Source organism: Gasterosteus aculeatus, chromosome 15 (assembly GCF_964276395.1).
Source record: "Gasterosteus aculeatus chromosome 15, fGasAcu3.hap1.1, whole genome shotgun sequence".
Taxonomy (NCBI): domain Eukaryota; kingdom Metazoa; phylum Chordata; class Actinopteri; order Perciformes; family Gasterosteidae; genus Gasterosteus; species Gasterosteus aculeatus.
Window position 1 is genome coordinate 13,349,089 of NC_135703.1, and position 17,208 is coordinate 13,366,296.

A 17,208-nucleotide genomic window follows, 5' to 3' on the forward strand; every position below is an offset into this window, starting at 1 on the left:
GCTATCGCAGCGGAGAGCGAGAGAGGGGGAGGAGGCGAGGGCTGATTCACGGCTTCCAGGAGGAGGGAGAGCCGTGCGGACGGGCTCTGAAGATCCATCCCTGATCTTAAAATACCCCCCCCCCCCCCTTCCATAACCCACCCCCCTCCTCCCTCGTCATTGACAGCTCTGCGACCCGGTCAATCCGTCAGACGGGGAGGATCCGGGGAGGAGGTCGCCAAGGCAGGAGAGGACGACAGGCGATCACCTCTGGCCAGTTTGATCCAATCCCCAATACCCAGCGAGGTGGGTGGGGGGGGGGACCAGCCTCCCCGTGCATGAGGACGACACCGTGGCTCCACCGGCGGGGGGGGAGGGGGTTGTTGGTCAGAGGAGCACGTTTGACTCCAGAGATCCAAACAGCGACGCTACACTGAGACTGCTGGCGGAGGCTGATCTGGACGGCGAAGGAGCCATACAGAGGAGGGCGGGTGGAGGGAGGGGGGCGGACAGGAGACTATTTCCGGGGGACACAAATACAGGTATGTTACAATGAATAAACGCGTGATGCAAACTCGGGGATTATTTCAATAACCAGGGGGCCGACTGAGTGATGCGGCCCGGTAGACCACATTTGCTGAGGGACAGCAAGACGCGGATCGGCACTGTGGGGACAGCTGGTAGAAGACACGCTAGATGCAAAGCTGCGAATACAGCCGCCAAGTGATGTAGTCCAGAACTCCGGCGCGCTGCGTCCTGCCCGGGGTCCGACCCGCCTTTAGGATCCTCCTCATCCGCATCCTCATCATCGTGCAGAGGAGATCCATCGCAGCGCGCCGCGATGGACTCGCGATACCCTCGATTGGGTGTGCCGTTCGGATAATTGGCGTGTGTCAGCGCGAGGCGTCGGACAGCGCTGATTGGCTGCACACCTGGATCTCCAGCCCGTTTCTTTGATTCGGATGCACGCCTCTTTCAGCTCGCGCTGTGTCGCTGGCCCCTCGCGCGCTCCCCCTGTCAGGAGTCGCCGGTGTTTGCTGAGGGTCGGCTCTCGGTTGTCCGGCGGGAGGAACATTTTAGGCTACGTGTATTGTCTGTGCATCAGACCGTGCGCACCCTGTAAGTTGCCACCGCGGGGGCCCGCGGGTGCCCCGGCGGGGGCTTCCCCGGGCCTGCCTTCTGATGATTAATCAGCAACAGCTGAGGCTCTCCGGGGGGGCTGCTGAGTCCGTGTTTTCGCGCGTGTCAAGTGGCCTTCCATAGGTAGGACCTTCTTCCCAAAATAGGAAAAGAGACCCGAGAGGCGAGCAACTGTCACCGCCGTGTCGCTGTCTGCATCGGTCACATGCAGGACTGAAACAAGCCACCCAATCACATGTTAATAGCAGTTAATTCTTTTCATTTGAACCATTTCAATGTTTTTGAGGTCAAGTTATGGCTGCGATTATATTGTCGGTGTGTATGTGCGACCAGTTGGATCAATTGGATAATCATATGACATTTCAGAAAATCATTAAAAAAAACACACACACACACACACCACAAAAAATCACAATGTTCCAAAACCAATGTTGATATATATTCAAATGGCTGAAGGAATTGAGTTGGTTAGGAGTTTTGTAAATTTGGTTTTAAGTGGATTCACCCACATGTTGAGGGGCTGCTTCACGGCTTGCAGGAGGAGGCTCTGAAGATCCATCTCTGAGCTTAAAATACCCCCCCCCCCCCCTCCCTCCATAGCCCCCCCCCCTCTCCTCCGTCGTCATTGACAGATTTTTGTGAATTCAGTTTTAAGTGGGTTCACCCACACATAGCCGAGGTTGCACATGGTCAGTGTTGGACTTCATTGGAATATGTCACAATTAACCACATGCTTAACTTATATAATATGTCCGCTGTAATGTGGCTCTTACGTTTGTGCAGTTTTTTTGGTGAACGACAAACAAACAAACTTTGAGGTGGCAGCTGAACAGTCTTGATTAAACTCCAGCGTCAGGCCTCCTCTACATTCACGATGTGAAATACAATCCTTAAAACGGTAATTAGAATGCAAATTGTTTTGTGTAGCTGCTAATTTAGGGGTCAGGGCTCTAATGTTGGTACACAAAGGCAAATAGAATCGTTCGTTCTGCATTGGCTGACAGCATACAATACTCTTAGTGCTGATTAGAAATCAATATTTAAAATGCAAGATCCTTGTAAAGGTCATACACCTGGACCCCCTTAGAGCTAGGATGCAATCATTTAAATGAGCTTTACATGTAGAAATGTGTCTTGAATGGGTTCCCAAACTCGTTCCCGAAATCCATCCACATTGCCAGCATTCGTTTTGTAATATAAAGACTTTTATGCTTCTGGAGATGCAACATTTATACCAGTCAGTGACAGTCCATTGCAGGCAATATAGGGGTGCATTGTGGGAATTGTAGGTCCCAGCATTTTCAGAGTTCAGAGGGGATTTAACCTCATTTACAATTTATATTAACTTGATATGATAATTGATCTGTGTATTTGCAAAATGAATAAATGCAGGGTTTGAATGCACACAGGACACTTTGTGTCTCTGTGGGCACCAGTTTAGTAGTAGTTGAGGTGTAGTTAGTCGCAGTTTTGCAATGTTAGTTCTCCAAGTATTGTAATGCCTTTGGTAATAATATTAATAATAGTCGCAGTAGAAGTAGTAGTACTGCTAGTTGCAATGTTATAGCCTTCCTTAGTATGAAATTCCAGATTGCGGAATTCATTTCTAGATGTGAAACAACAACAAAAAGACAGCTTATAGAGTATATAATATCGTCTTTTATGTCTTGTGGGAGATGGTTGAAGTTAGCACAACTGTATTTTAATCTCTGTAAGGATGACGTTATTCAGCTGATGAACTGTATATGTCCGATGGTTCAAGGCAGCAGGTATTTAACGGAAGCTATCGGGAGTCATTCTATAGCTTTTATATCTTTAAAATGATTTGTGTCACCCGAGTAGTTGGCTCTCGGATTTATGGCTATTTGGCTTATTGGCCATTTTGTTGCGCCTGTGTTCATCCAGGAGGGGTTGACTGAGCACGCTCACTCTCTTCCACCGCTCTCCACCCCCCAAACTCTCATAACACACGTCCACACATACAGTAGAGACGGCTCCAGCTGTCTGCATTAAAGCTACAGTGTAGTGTGAAAATAACATCACATTTCAGCTCATTTTTAGCTGCTGCAATCAGTCTTGCATGTGAAAGAGGTCGTTTGCAGTGATGAAAGCACAGACAATTGTTATAGCTTTCTGGTATTTGTCTTTGCAGTTTTGGTTCACCCTCACAGTGTTGTTTTTACAATGTGGGGGGGCAACGGTTTTAAGTGAAGTCCTCTCTACACTACGCTGCATTCCCAGCACGCACCTCTAGACAAACCCAGACAGCTAGTGAGCCAATAGAGTTAATAATGCATCTACAGTCAATGTGACAGAAACACATGTTGCTTTTCTCTGGATTTGTAAATATAAACAAATTTTGGCAATACAGTAAAATTCCCATATCAACATTGGAGTAATCATAATCATGTTCCTTTTTTTAAGCAATAAGTCCAAAAAGGTGAGATCGACCCAGGTTACAAACGAGGATGTAATTGTTGTCAGCCTAAAATATGGGGGTTGATTTTGATGCGACACCTTGGATTTAGGTGTCGCATCACCTCACTATTAAATGGGAAGTCTTTTAATCATTCCCTGCCCTGCGTTGTAACATACTGAGAGTCTCTCCAGCCTTTAAATTCTGGATGCTCCGTCTGTTTCTGCCTCATTGCAGTTTCTGCCCGTCCACCCAGGCGAGCCACCAGGCAATAAAAAAGACAGGGCGAAGCTCGCAGGTCAGCAATGCTGCTCCGATGCAACACAGAACGAGGCACTCCCTCTAGCCTCCTTGGAAAATGAATCCCGGATTTCACTTTTCCAATGCAGGTCATTTTCAGTACGGTTAATAAAGGTTAATGACTGCAATTTAAGCAGTACACATCTTTCTTGTAGGTGAGTTTCTATGTTCAACTTTAATACGGATACAAAAGTCCAAAAGGCTGGAAAATCCATAGTTTTTAAATTAAACTTTTCTCTCATTAAGTTAAAACTTTGTCACTCAATTATTTCCCTGTTGTTTTTGTTTGTGCTCAGCGCTCACAGGGATTTTTTATAGCTGGCTCTGTTCATATAAATGGCTCTGCTGATTAAGTTAACTTTAAAGTTTATTGTATCCTGCTTCTGCTACTGTTGGCTATCATCGCCTTTTCCGTCCTCCAGATCAGCTCGATGCTCTGAAATCAACATTTTTTTAACAGCATAGAAATGTAATTTCAAGCCGCATTCACCCTGCATTTTAAAGTTTTATAAGGCCTTAAAGCCATATATTTCTGAAAGTTATGGAGGATTGGATCAAGAAATCTTTACAATATAGATAGTAATGCAATTATTTGTATCCCCGAAATATAATTAATAATTTCTTCCAGACTATATTCATTGTTTGAATTTGAACTCAACATTTTGATTTTTTTTACAGACATTACGTGTGTTGCTACTGCTGAGGTTCCAGAGACAATATTTGGCTTTTAAATTTGTGTGAGAGCTTATATGCCAACTGGATGATGGATATCATCATAGTGCAAGTTGGAGTTACTTGAACTGTGTGAGTATTTAGATCCAGTGCACTGCATAACAAATCAACGATTCACAGCATAAAATGTGCCATTTAATGGATGCTTTTATCCAAAGTGCCTTAAAGCGAGTTCAAACTGTACACATTTTGGCGGCCTCAGAGGTAATCGCACTTTAAGCAGGAATCCGAACACAAAACTGCACTTCAAGGTAGAAAATGTAGAAACATTAAAGATACATTTAGCAAAACGAAAGCAAAGGGAAACAAGTGGTAACAAGTTATCTCAAACGAGACTGTCAAGGCCTTTCTCAGGGGCCCTGGAGGTGTGGTGGCGGCTGTAGAAGACACACATTCTTTCTCAATCACAGAAAAAATCCAGGCATACCACTGAGAAAAGGGCCTTTATAATAAATCCCATGTGTTATCTCCTTATATTAGCTCACATCTGGGGGTCGTTCACTTTTCTCCTCGCTCCCATTGCCTATGGGCCTCAGCAATAAAAAATAACTGAAGAGTTTAAGTTGCTTAGTCCGAGTGTTCATTAATTTGGACAACTTCTGCATTATTGTAATGCTGCCCTATTTTGCACAAGTGTTACGTTTGCATTCAGAGCTCAGTATCTACGGAATTGGGACGGCACACGGGTACCTTTTGTTTCAGTTGGCCTCTTGACGGTCTCCTGCCTCCCTCCTGCTGTTTTCTTTTTGCCAATGCAACATTTTGGACACTGCTTAGTTGGGCAATATTGCCTGCTGAGCGGGCTGTTTGGTTCAGAGCTGTATTACCCCGCAGGTCTCGGAAAATCTTGCTAAAATCCACATTATCGGGCGCATGTATCCACATAAAAAAACTCGAAATGAACTTTATGATTAGAAATGAGCCCACGGGCTATGATTTTATTGAACCAATGTTATCTACATTGTTCACATAGTGGTTTGGAGAGCTGAAAAACCTATGAATTCCTAAGCATGGGAAAGTATTTTGCGGCCAGCTTCTCATAAATAACATAAGGCTCCCGATGAAGGAGGGAGAAGCTCATTGGCGTTTTACAGCAGCGTGGTGGGATCACTTGGATTCCTGCCTCAGAATGTGTGTCGCGCCATGTGAAATGCAAACACACACTCACATAGACGTGAACTAATACTTCTCCTCAAACTTGGGGTTTTAAACAACATGACAGTAATCAACAACCATCCATTATGTAATAATATACTGTATGTGCTATTATGTTTATGTATTTATGCTTTCATCTATCTAGTAAAAATAGCCTTAAGTTATTGCATTATGATTGTTCTGCCTATTTCTCCGACAAACGTCTTTGTGTTTTGTATATAGAGTATAACATCAATACCACCTCTGTCGTTTGTTGTGTTCAGGTGGTGGGTGGAGAAAAAGCACAGCCCAGTGCTGGACCCCGGGGGGACGGTCAGTGTGGTAAGGACCCTTGAGACGAAGGAGGGTGCATGGAGGGTTCAAGGCCTGTAAAGCCGGGGTCGTCAGCCTGCCTCTGCTTTGGGCTGCTCTCTGTTGCGGTGGCCTTCCTTTGTGCAGACGCCCGGACCACTCCGAGCCCTCTGCTGACTCCCAGCAATGCCACGTGCAGTGGAAACGCCGGAAAGTGTCGAGCGGGGATCATCCTGCCCATCTGGTATCCCGAAGATCCCTCCATGGGAGACAAGATCGCACGGGTCATTGTGTATTTTGTGGCCATGATCTACATGTTTCTCGGAGTGTCCATCATTGCCGACCGCTTCATGGCGGCCATTGAGGTCATCACCTCCCAAGAGAGGGAACTTGTCATCAAAAGGCCCAATGGGGAAACAACCACCACCACGATTCGGGTGTGGAATGAAACTGTGTCAAACCTCACCCTCATGGCCTTGGGCTCGTCCGCCCCGGAGATTCTGCTCTCTTTAATCGAGGTTTGTGGACATGGATTCCAATCGGGCGCTCTCGGGCCCGCCACAATAGTCGGCAGCGCAGCCTTCAATATGTTTGTCATCATTGGCCTCTGTGTGTCCGTCATTCCCCAAGGAGAGGTACGCAAAATCAAACACCTCAGAGTGTTCTTTGTCACTGCGGGCTGGAGCGTCTTCGCGTACATCTGGCTCTACATGATTCTGGCCGTGTTTTCCCCCAACGTAGTCCAGGTCTGGGAGGGTCTAGTCACACTGGCCTTCTTCCCCATATGCGTACTCCTGGCGTGGGTAGCGGACAGACGGCTGCTCTTCTACAAGTTCATGCACAAGAAGTATCGCACCGACAAACACAGGGGCGTCATCATTGAGACGGAGGCGGAGCGATCCAAGGGGATCGAGATGGACGGCAAGATGGTCAACTCTCACTTCATGGACGGAGGAGGGCCCAGCAATCTCATCGGCCTGATCGAAAGCAAAGAGGTGGACGAGTCCAGGCGCGACATGATCCGCATCTTGAAAGACCTGAAGCAGAAGCACCCAGAGAGAGAGATGGATCAGCTGGTGGAAATGGCCAACTACTACGCTCTTTCGCATCAGCAAAAGAGCCGCGCCTTCTACCGCATCCAAGCAACACGGATGATGACGGGCGCCGGAAACATCCTGAAGAAACACGTGGCGGAGCAGGCGAAGAAGAGCGTCAGCGTGCAGCAGGTGCACGTGGAGGAGCCAGAAGAGTACGTGTCTCGGATTGCGTTTGAGCCTGCCGTCTACCAGTGCCTCGAGAACTGCGGCGCCGCCATTCTGACCGTCACCAGGAAGGGTGGCGACGTCAACAAGACGATCTACGTGGATTACAAGACGGAGGACGGCTCGGCAAACGCCGGGGCAGACTACGAGTTCTCGGAGGGCACGGTGGTGTTCAAGCCAGGAGAGATGATCAAGGAGATAAACATTGGCATCATAGACGACGACATCTTTGAAGAGGACGAGCACTTTTTTGTGCGGCTCAGTAATCTGCGGGTCCTGGAGACGGAGGACGAGGTGCTGTCCCCCAACAGTCTGCAGTACCCGAAAGCCATGCTGGGCTTTCCCACCGTGGCCACCGTGACCATTCTGGACGACGATCATTCGGGCATCTTCACCTTTGAGAGCAACTCTGTGCACGTCAGTGAGAGCGTGGGCATCATGGAGGTGAAGGTGCTGAGGACTTCTGGAGCAAGGGGGACGATCATTGTGCCTTATCGCAGCGTGGAAGGACTCGCCAAGGGAGGAGGGGAGGACTTTGAAGACACCTATGGAGAGCTGGAATTCAAAAACGACGAGACCTGGTAAAGTTATTTTCTTTTCTCTCATAGTTATGTGGCAGTTTATTAATGTTTTATTTTCTGATTTACTACTGCAGATTTTAAATCAAACAGGGTTATTACACAGTCAATAAGTGAAAGAAATCAGTTATTCTTTTTGCACGCCTTTTTTTGGATCTCATTCGTTTGATTGTGTTTTATTTGAGTTATTTGAGTTGCACTTTGACAGTGATAACCCGCCACGAAACGATAACCGGAGTATATAAGATTTGAATGTTAGCTTCAACCCGCCAGACATTTTTCAGGGTTTTGCTTTTGATACGAAGATGTCGTTTTCCTTGCCTCTTGACATCATTTAGTTTAGAACATACTGTGGTGAGCTATTCATGTGCTGTTTGCACCTCATCACTGTGAATTTGAAACGCTTCTTTCCTTCATATGGCTCGACAGCGTACCGTCTCATCTGAGCGTGCACTCTACATCCCCTTGTTTTCCTGTCAAGAGATCTTGCTCTCATCAGAGCGCTTTGGTAGAAAATATATGTGCGTCGCATGCAATAGGGATTCACACAAGTCCTAAAGCAACACACCCCTGCCTCTCTAATCCTTGCTGCTTTTGTTTTGTGCAACTCTTGATTTTTGCTCTTTTTTTTTCCTTGTTGTTGTTTCCGTGTCACGTCTGCTTCAATTGAAAAAAAAAAAAACACAGTATGGGAGAATAGGAGCAACGTAAAAATCAGAGAGAAAACAACGACAAAGGTCAAAATCCCGGCTCGGTCCCAGGTATTAACGGAACACGGCAGTCTTTTTAGGTTCGTAGGCAGACCTTGTGATAACGAATGATATGACTGGAGGTTCAATTCCTTGCGGGTGAAGTCCGTACTAACACAGCTTTGGAGGTAAGCATCTGTGAGAGTAATAGGGATTTGATGTGCATTGTGCTTGTTATGTGCACAAGCGTACCACGGACTGGGCATATTCGGCAGTGTTGCAATAACAGCAACGCACAGTTCTGTTGCACAATATAGCATCAGGGCCGCGTATTGAACACTACAGCTGTTTGTCCCGTGAATGTAAGGCAGTGCTCCGGGTTACTGGAATGTGTGCTTGAGAATATTGATTTGTTTATTTCACAGCTCGCATCTCACACATCGGTCTGCAGGCGCTGAATCAAAGTGACATGCTTCCGTGACGTCTGCTTTCCCCACCAATCAGGACCCTCTCAGCTGTGCTGTGGCTGGCTGGCAGGCTCCGTGCTCCGTGCTCCGGGGGGGGGGTGCGGGTTCCTGGGGGCCGAGGCAGCCCAGGGGACCAGTGGCAGGGGAATGAGGGGCGGGGAGATCAGCGTGCTCTTGGGGACCCACTGAGCTCTGAGAGTTTTGCCTGATTAATGTGAGAGATGCTTTGTGGGCCTGGAGTCCGTCATGGGAGCGTGAGGGAGAAAGACTGCTATTCTGAGACTGCAGTGTTGTGGTTGACATTGTGAGAGAATGCTGGTCTATTGATCTGCTCATTGTGTTGCGCATCGTGCTGCGAGTTAGATGAGTGCAGCACCGCTCACTCGCTGTGAGCTCATACGTGCTCCTGCGGGGAACAATCCGACTTCATGGTCAAATCATTTTGGCTTCAGAAACTCTTGACTCCTAACTACTGTTAAAACAAACCACTGTCATCAGTGCCATCAATCTTCTCATCAAACAGAAAACAAATTAAACCTATTCCTTTGAACCAACTCAAACCAGCAGCATTATGGAACAGATGTAGTCGGAGTTTCATCTATAACATACATAAATCATGCACGATGGGGGTTAAAGGCAGAGCTCACAGCGTTCGCTCTTAGATCCTTTTCAGGAAGAACTGAAATCACATTATTGCTTATAAATCAGCCCTCAGTAGCTTTGCAAAGAAGTGGCCGTGTGCTTACAAAGAACAAATAACACAATGAGGGAATGATAACAGGGAAATGTTCTCGTTGACGCAACTAGCAAGATGCGGCTTTAACTGCAGAGGAGGAAATGAAGCTAAACTTACACGGTCAGCTCTGATTAACGTACTAACTACAGAGTAATGACGTACATCTCATACAGGGCATTATTTGCCAGTAACAATGAAAATTGTTCCGATGCATGAACGCGCCCGGGTATTAATATGAAAATCCATCCCATCCCCCTTTCAGAGGCTTCTGAATCTTTTGTAGAAATGGCAGACTGCTGTTACAGAACTCCCAACAAATCCCCAGAAATTTCCATAATTACACTCTGATAGTGATGAATTTGATTCTGTGTGCATCCATAAAGAAGACAAAGAGGAGCAGTGGAAGTGACAGCTTTATCCAGAAGCATACTAGAAGATGCATGAGAACATTTCCATCCACAAAACAAAGGGGATGAATGTGTAGAATATTCGCTAAAAGGCATAATTACAATAATGTTTCTTCTGCTGCCTTGAAAGCTCTCCTCAGGGTCGTTTTCATGCTCGCGACATGAAAAAATACAGAATTAATTTCCCTCCATTGTTTTCACATTCATATTCCAACTGAAATTGACAATGGAAAAGTTGTGTTTATTTCCATTTTGCAAAGTTCTTGAAACAACAGATTCCCTCCTTGGCGCAGCGCGGAAGCACTTCTCCTGCCTGCTGCTAATTCAGCGATAATTGCGACCAGTAAATGAGGGCAGAGTGCGCTTCCCGTCTAAAGGGCAACAGCCTTCTCTGATGTCCTTTTGGGACAATTAGACGACGTGATGCTTCAGCTCTCATGCGCTTCCTTTCTCGTCCACCGTGTTCCACGAGTCCCGATCTGCTTCTGCACACTTTGGTCCCATCGTTATCAATCACAGTGGAAACGTATTACCGCCCTGATGTGGAGCGCTGGTATACAACTCCGATTCTTGCTCAGACAATGGTTGACAAGTCGATTTCGTTGAGGTTGCAGCTCATCTGCTCCTCGCTAACGGACAAGAACCTCATGGACGTCTACCAGGAAGCCAGGACCCGACATGTTGCCGATTAACAGAATTCCCTTGAAACGCTCCGTCGTGCAGTTATTTCACCACCATCGTCAATTTTGACTCATCATTACGGGTCACACTGCAGCTTTAGATTAACGGAGCTGCAACCGACAATTACTTGATTTCTGCCACCGATGTGTCCTTTATTAGGACTCATTTATTATTTTCGAACATCAAAACGTCATAAAACTGAAAAATACTCCTTATAATTTCTTACAGCTCAGGGTGCAGATTCAAATCTCTTGTCAGACCAACAACCAATAAAAACAATAAAACAATCAAAAGAGACTGAATTGAATCAAAAATCTAAATTGTTGCGGTTTATTCTTATTATTCGGAAGGTGCCATCAGCAAAATGAGTACTGATGCAACAATGGCTACTTTGGCAAGTCTTCCGACCATTGATTCATTGATTTGAGTTATTAAACTACCTGGTTACAGCTCGCTGGTTTCCCTGATCCACTGTGTTTGTAAACCGAATGTCTCGGGGACTGAGACAGAATGAGACAGAATAAGACAGAAGTTGTCCTCTTGGACTATGATGGAAATCTTCATGGATGGAAACTAAAAAAAAATTATGAATGGAGAAAATAGCAGTCGGGTTAATCCGTCGTAGATGTTATAAATATCCTCTTTATTTACACGGGGTGTATGGCGGTAACCAAAGGTTTAGAGCCGGTGTGCTTCAGAGAATATTTCAGCTAGAGGTCGCCGGCTGCTGTTTCCTTTGACCCGGAGAAGACGGCACAGCTGCAAGGCGGAGGAGCTCCATCCCCGGAGACGCAGGTCGTTTAACCGGCCTCTGATGGATTCATAAACCAATGAGTGGTGTGCAGCGGACAGACCGGAATCTGCTGGAGTAAATGCCACTGTGGTCACGCTGCTATGAGCACGACTCTCCTTGTAAACCCGCCTAATGTTTTTATAAATAGCATCGTGCGCGTGGAGGCCGGGTTACATTGTGCTCTAGATATGATGCATAGATTTAGTCCTCTCCTACCTATAGACCTCCTCCAGCTCCCACATATCTCATGCATGTACTCTGTCACTTCTGTGAACATCACAATTGACAGGACACATGTCAACGCTGGTCCTCACCCTGCTCACCACTCAGCGTTCACCCATTGCAGCACTTTTACAGAACTGAAAGGATTTTGCTGGCAGTCCTCTCTCCCCGCCAGGAGCATCTCGAGCTCAGCTAATCCTTTTCAAAGCTCTACTCCTCTTGTTTTATTCATGCAAGCCTCATACTGTCTGTTCTCTCAATAATTGGAATGTGTCTTAGCATTTCTTTTACTGTGCCTCGGGGTATGTTGTATTCTTTGTTTTGTAGTATTTTTGTATTCGCATTGATGATCTGAATTGACAATTGAATCAAAACCAAATCATTCCAGTTGCTGCAACTTAAAAAAAAGCATGAAGTAATGACTTGGTGACTTGGGGGCATTACGATATGTGCAGACATCTTTGTTATAACGAGGCGAAATATTGTCTTACACGTGAAAGTTTTGTAGACGTCTGGGTCACATATATTTACAAATGATGGTTACCACGGTTACTTCAGGAGTCCACTCACCCCCCCCCCCCCCCCCCCCCCAATGGGGAGGAAGAGGTAAAGCGCGTTGGCTGAACATCTGGATGCTGGGATGTGGAGGGGGGCTTCTGAGCAGCTGACAGGAAGGAACCTTGAGCAATGAACAGTTCAGCACCCTCAGTAGTCCTGGTACCACGCACATCTGTCCCGCTGCTCTGATACCCGATTCATTACTCATTATCACACACAACAACCCAACACATGCACAGACATTCAGCACTGGAGGATTCATGAGAACATTTCTTATCTTAATAAACTCATTGGGTCTTTTGCACTTTGGCTCCTGCACACAAATATTGTGCAAACAGACTCACACACCTGGGCTGAGTGGCAATAAATATGCTGGGTCTGCGTTTTTCTCCCAGTTGGGGGAATGCAATTAAGTTGAAGCTTATTTATAGGCGGATTCGGTGCAGGGCGTGTCGCCAGCGCCGAGCCTCCCCCCGACAGTGTGTGTAAATCTGACTATGGATCTTACATTCAGGCTTCCACAACTTCTGGGAGTCTCCAGCCTAATAGAGTTAAGGGAAGTAAGGCCATCGGTCTGACCCTCTTCACTGTCAACGTGTTTTAACAAACAAACACTTCAGTTATGGAACTTGGTTTAAATATTTAATAAGAAATTACACACGTCATTTCTTTGAACACAATGCAACAGTGTGCAAACTTTTAGCACTTCATGGTTATACTTTCAGACTGGATCTTCCATGTATACCGAATGTTGCATTTTAGGGATTTCCCCCCCAAAATAAATGTGCATCAGCATTCAAAGGAAAATGTTCAAATAATTAAGACAAGTCACTTGACCAAAGAATGTTTATTTGACCCAAAGAAATCCACTGTTGTAAATTTTTATCAACTGATTTTGGGGGAATTTTTGGAGTCAGTAAAGAGTATTAAATATAGTAACCGTTATGATAAAACAATACAGGGTCAGATAATAATACAAACGATGAAACCCTAAGATGTATAGTTAATTGTGGTAATGTAGTTAATCTATCATTTATGCATCTATGCACAGAGAAAGTTTCTATTTTTCTGAGATGAACTGACCATTTAAAATGTATTCAGATTCAGACGATCTTTCTGTTCATTTCATTAAACCTTTAAAATGTATTTTCTTGATTTTGCATTTGTGCCTCAGTCCCTCCCCAAACATCCTCTTTGAAACTGAACCAGTGCAAAGGGAGCTGCCCGAGGCCTGAAAGCTGAGTGTACTGTGCTATGCTTCTTTAATTAGTGGGAGCCGGTTTGTGAGTAGACGGCTCAAGTGCTCTGAAGGGCTCAAGTCCTCTGAAGCCTCCTTCAGTCACATCACATGTGCTGTAAATAGCAACTGCCTGCCGGGAAAAACATTTCATGTTGTCCTCTGGAAGGTGACAAGTAGGATACTGTGGGAACTTCTTATTGGCTGAGATGTTGACGCCTTGACGTCACGAGTTGCGGAAGTGTGTCAACAAAAAGTGTGAACCAAGAAAAGCAAATTTGGGTTCACCACATTTAAACTTGAGGGACATGGGTGCTTATCGGGCAGCGGAGACTTTTGTGATGCATTGTGGGAAATGTAGGATCCAGCCTTGTGGGAGCTTCACTGACAGTAGGAAGTAAAACCGAAAACACACCAGAGCAGCTACGTAGCGACGTAGCGACGCAGAGACGCAGCGCGGCCTTCAGGGAGCTGCCAGACTGTCCATGGGGACGTCTGGATTCTGTGTGGACTCAATGCTGATTCATGTGTCACAGCATTTATTCCCATCTGAAACACACAGACACTGAAGAAGAGCAATGTGCTTTGGAGCCCCAAGTAGACTTGCAACCTTTACTGCTTTTTTAATAAAGGAAAGAAAATACCAATTGTTTGTCCCAGAACACTTCTTCTCTCCATCATCTTCAAAGAGCTTGATTCATCTGAACACAGTCCAAAACCTACAGCCTTGGTTCATTTTTGTTTTCTTTTACTCAGTTAAGTGTTTTTAGATGCAGCAAAAAGCATCAGATCATCTCATTTGAAAAGCTGCAACATGTGACTTTTAGTGCTTTTAGGTTAAGTAACCTAAACCATTAACCGACTATCAAAATAGTTGCATTTTTCTGTCAATCGACGCCGTGGCGAAGTCTCCACCTGACAGTTTGCTCGGTTTGGGACGTAGTTTTGGGTGCACTTGAAAGAGAGATGAAGAGCGGCGCCTCCCAAACGGGGTCGCTGCTCTCATTTCAGTCCTGTCTGCCGGCGTGACAGTCTGCGGTGCCGGTGGAGGCGCCCTCGCCGCCCCTGCACCCACATCCAGTATCTGCATACTTTGATAAAGGTCAGAGAGGCGTTCCAGAGCGCACAGTGCAACAGCACCGAGGCTAGAAATCGATACCGCGCGCAGCGAGACGAGCTAAGGTTGCACAGCGAGCGGGGGTTTAAAGGCGGAGAGGGAAGCTGTTTGGCTTCTTTTATTTTATACTTTTTTTTAAACCCGTTGTCTTACTTTTCATGCCTGAAACAATAGTAGAAAAGCATATGAGAGTGTGTTTTCTAATGTTCAAATGTAGAATGGGATTTGAATGGGTGAATTTGGCTAACGGCGCTTAATGTCTGACCGTTATACAAAATGCTCCACTGAGCAACCCTGAAGGCAGGGGGGCAGGAATGCTGAATATATGAATTTAAAAAAAAAGTCTGCCCACTTGGAGATTCCCTGCTTTTTGTGTAAAAAAGCAATCAGGATTTGTAACTTCTATGTTTTGAGAACTTGTGATAGAGAAGTCTTGCACGCCCATAAATAAATATATGAAATAAATCAAATTAAAAGGCCTGCGAGAAGAAGTTAACCATTTTATTTAAGAAGCCGCAAGAATTGTCTAACTAGCTCTTTCAGCTCACTCAGCTCTGGATTAATAAAAAATGCAGCACTGATTTGGTACTTTGACCTCTTAATGGAGCTGCAGCAAACATTGAGAAAACAACAGAGAAAGTGATCAGCAACAAAACGATCATTAGCGTGGGTCTTCATTTCGTTTTTATTTTAAAACCAACAAGCTAAGAAAGGGAGGGATGGAATGTTTTTATGTTTAACTTTGTCCATCCTCTAGATAGAAAAAAACTCTTTCTATTGTTTTGTCAGGTTATCCATCGCTGTTCTCATCTGGTCCAGTCAGTCGGTATCGGTGACACACAAATCAGTGCTGTGAACTCTGTAAAACAGCCCTTTGACTTCACACCAGAGCTGTCCTGACATCAGTGTGGGTTTCTAACATTTAAGGAAGCTCAACATTCAGCCTTAGAAAGGACTGGATTTATTTGTTTCTGTTTCTGTGTAATTGACCAAAATGTGGGTTTCCGAGTCCAAGAACAGGAGTCAGTGGCTCTTTGCTTTGTTCAGCAAATTTTGTCCTTCTTCTTTTCTTTCTCTCGGACCTCTCAGTTCCTCTAGCAGCCTCTTCTCTCCCTCTCTGCATTGAGGAAGTTCTTTCTGTAGAAACCCCCCTTGACCGACTCTCGCTGTCTTCTCGCTCTAAGAGGGGGAGTGGAAGGGGGGGGGGGGTGGACTCGCTTCTCCATGATTTTCCCCAGGTGCTGCAGCAGAAAATGCACCACGATGCATCAATAGTTCCTCGCTTCCCTCCTGTATTCCCTTCCTGCACGTCACCCCCACCCTTCATGCCTTTTCCCATGGTCCCATCCCGCTCTCCCCCCTTTTCCCTCCTACTTCGTTTCTCATCATTTTCCTGTTGGGGGGCAGAATCTCTGTGGTGCAAAAGCAGGCGTAGATCCTAACATTCACGTATCAGCTGTTTTCAAAAATCGCTTGATTTGTGTTTCCGAGCTCAATTAACTTATGCAGCGGCTCTTACTTTGCAGCGACTTTCACACAGCCAGCAGGATTTTTTTTAACTTTTATTTGCAATGTGCTTTTCTATATTTAGACGGGATGCCTGGTTCCGATACCAATATCCTGGATTCTTTGTTTTTGCTGAGCACCAGCTCCTGTCCTACGGGAGGCTGATTAGTGCCGTTCATGACTCTTGTCACGTGAGAGATAGGAGATGAATCTCAGTGCAGAAGGACTTGTAATCAATCGAGGGGAATCTTTATTTCCCAGAGGCGCAAGCCAGCCAAACTCTCTCCCTGGTGCTGCGAGGCCAGAGCCGCAGACAGGCTGCATGCTCAACACATATCGGATGCTTATGTGTGTTATTTCCCCCTCATGCATCTGCACTGGTGGGAGAAAAGGTTCTACCCAGGAGAGGAAATGTATCCTTTGTGCTCCTCCTAATCCTCCCTGTTGGTACTCGAGTGGGAGACTTATTAGGCGACTTAGTGAGCGCTCTGCAGCAGCGTGAGAGTCACTCTCCGGGCTTTCCCTGCTCTCCTTGATGATCATATTTACATCAAACTATAGGCCGGGTGCATGAGGAGGACTTATGCACAGCGGGCCACATCCCCTGAGAGCTGGCAAAATGAATGTGGTCCCCATTTGCACTCACAACAGGGGGAGTGCTGTCTGATCGCTTCAAGCCCTGAGGATTTTGGCAGACAGCACAACACAAATAGTGGCGGCAGACGTTGAGCACGGGAGGGCGTCCGTGGCATCTTGACAGGAAGACGTGGGCAGAAGCCACCGGGCAGCGTAAACAAGCCGAGGTCAAAGGTTAACTGAGCGATCTGCAGAACCCAACCTATTATTATCTCAGCCTCAACTTTTAAGCACTTTATTTAGTTGCATTTCTATTCTTGTCGTGGTTGAGCTTTAACGTCTTGTTTTTCTCCGGGGATGAAAGGC

The 17,208-nt window shown here is 46.0% G+C and overlaps 1 protein-coding gene across 6 annotated transcripts in view; it reads left to right on the forward strand.

Moving 5' to 3' along the window:
- slc8a3 (solute carrier family 8 member 3) overlaps positions 1 to 17,208 on the forward strand; it is an 87,053-nt gene continuing 69,845 nt past the window's right edge. For 4 of the 6 annotated variants that reach the window (XM_040198755.2, XM_078089781.1, XM_040198752.2 and 1 more), the window contains exons 1-2: positions 1 to 521; positions 5,986 to 7,856. In XM_040198755.2, coding sequence (XP_040054689.2) covers positions 6,073 to 7,856 — 1,784 coding nt within the window. In that variant the 5' untranslated portion in view covers positions 1 to 521; positions 5,986 to 6,072. Of the gene's footprint in view, positions 522 to 1,075; positions 1,243 to 4,529; positions 4,640 to 5,985; positions 7,857 to 17,208 lie in introns of those variants that run through there. The other 2 variants (XM_078089783.1, XM_078089782.1) reach the window with 2 other exon arrangements.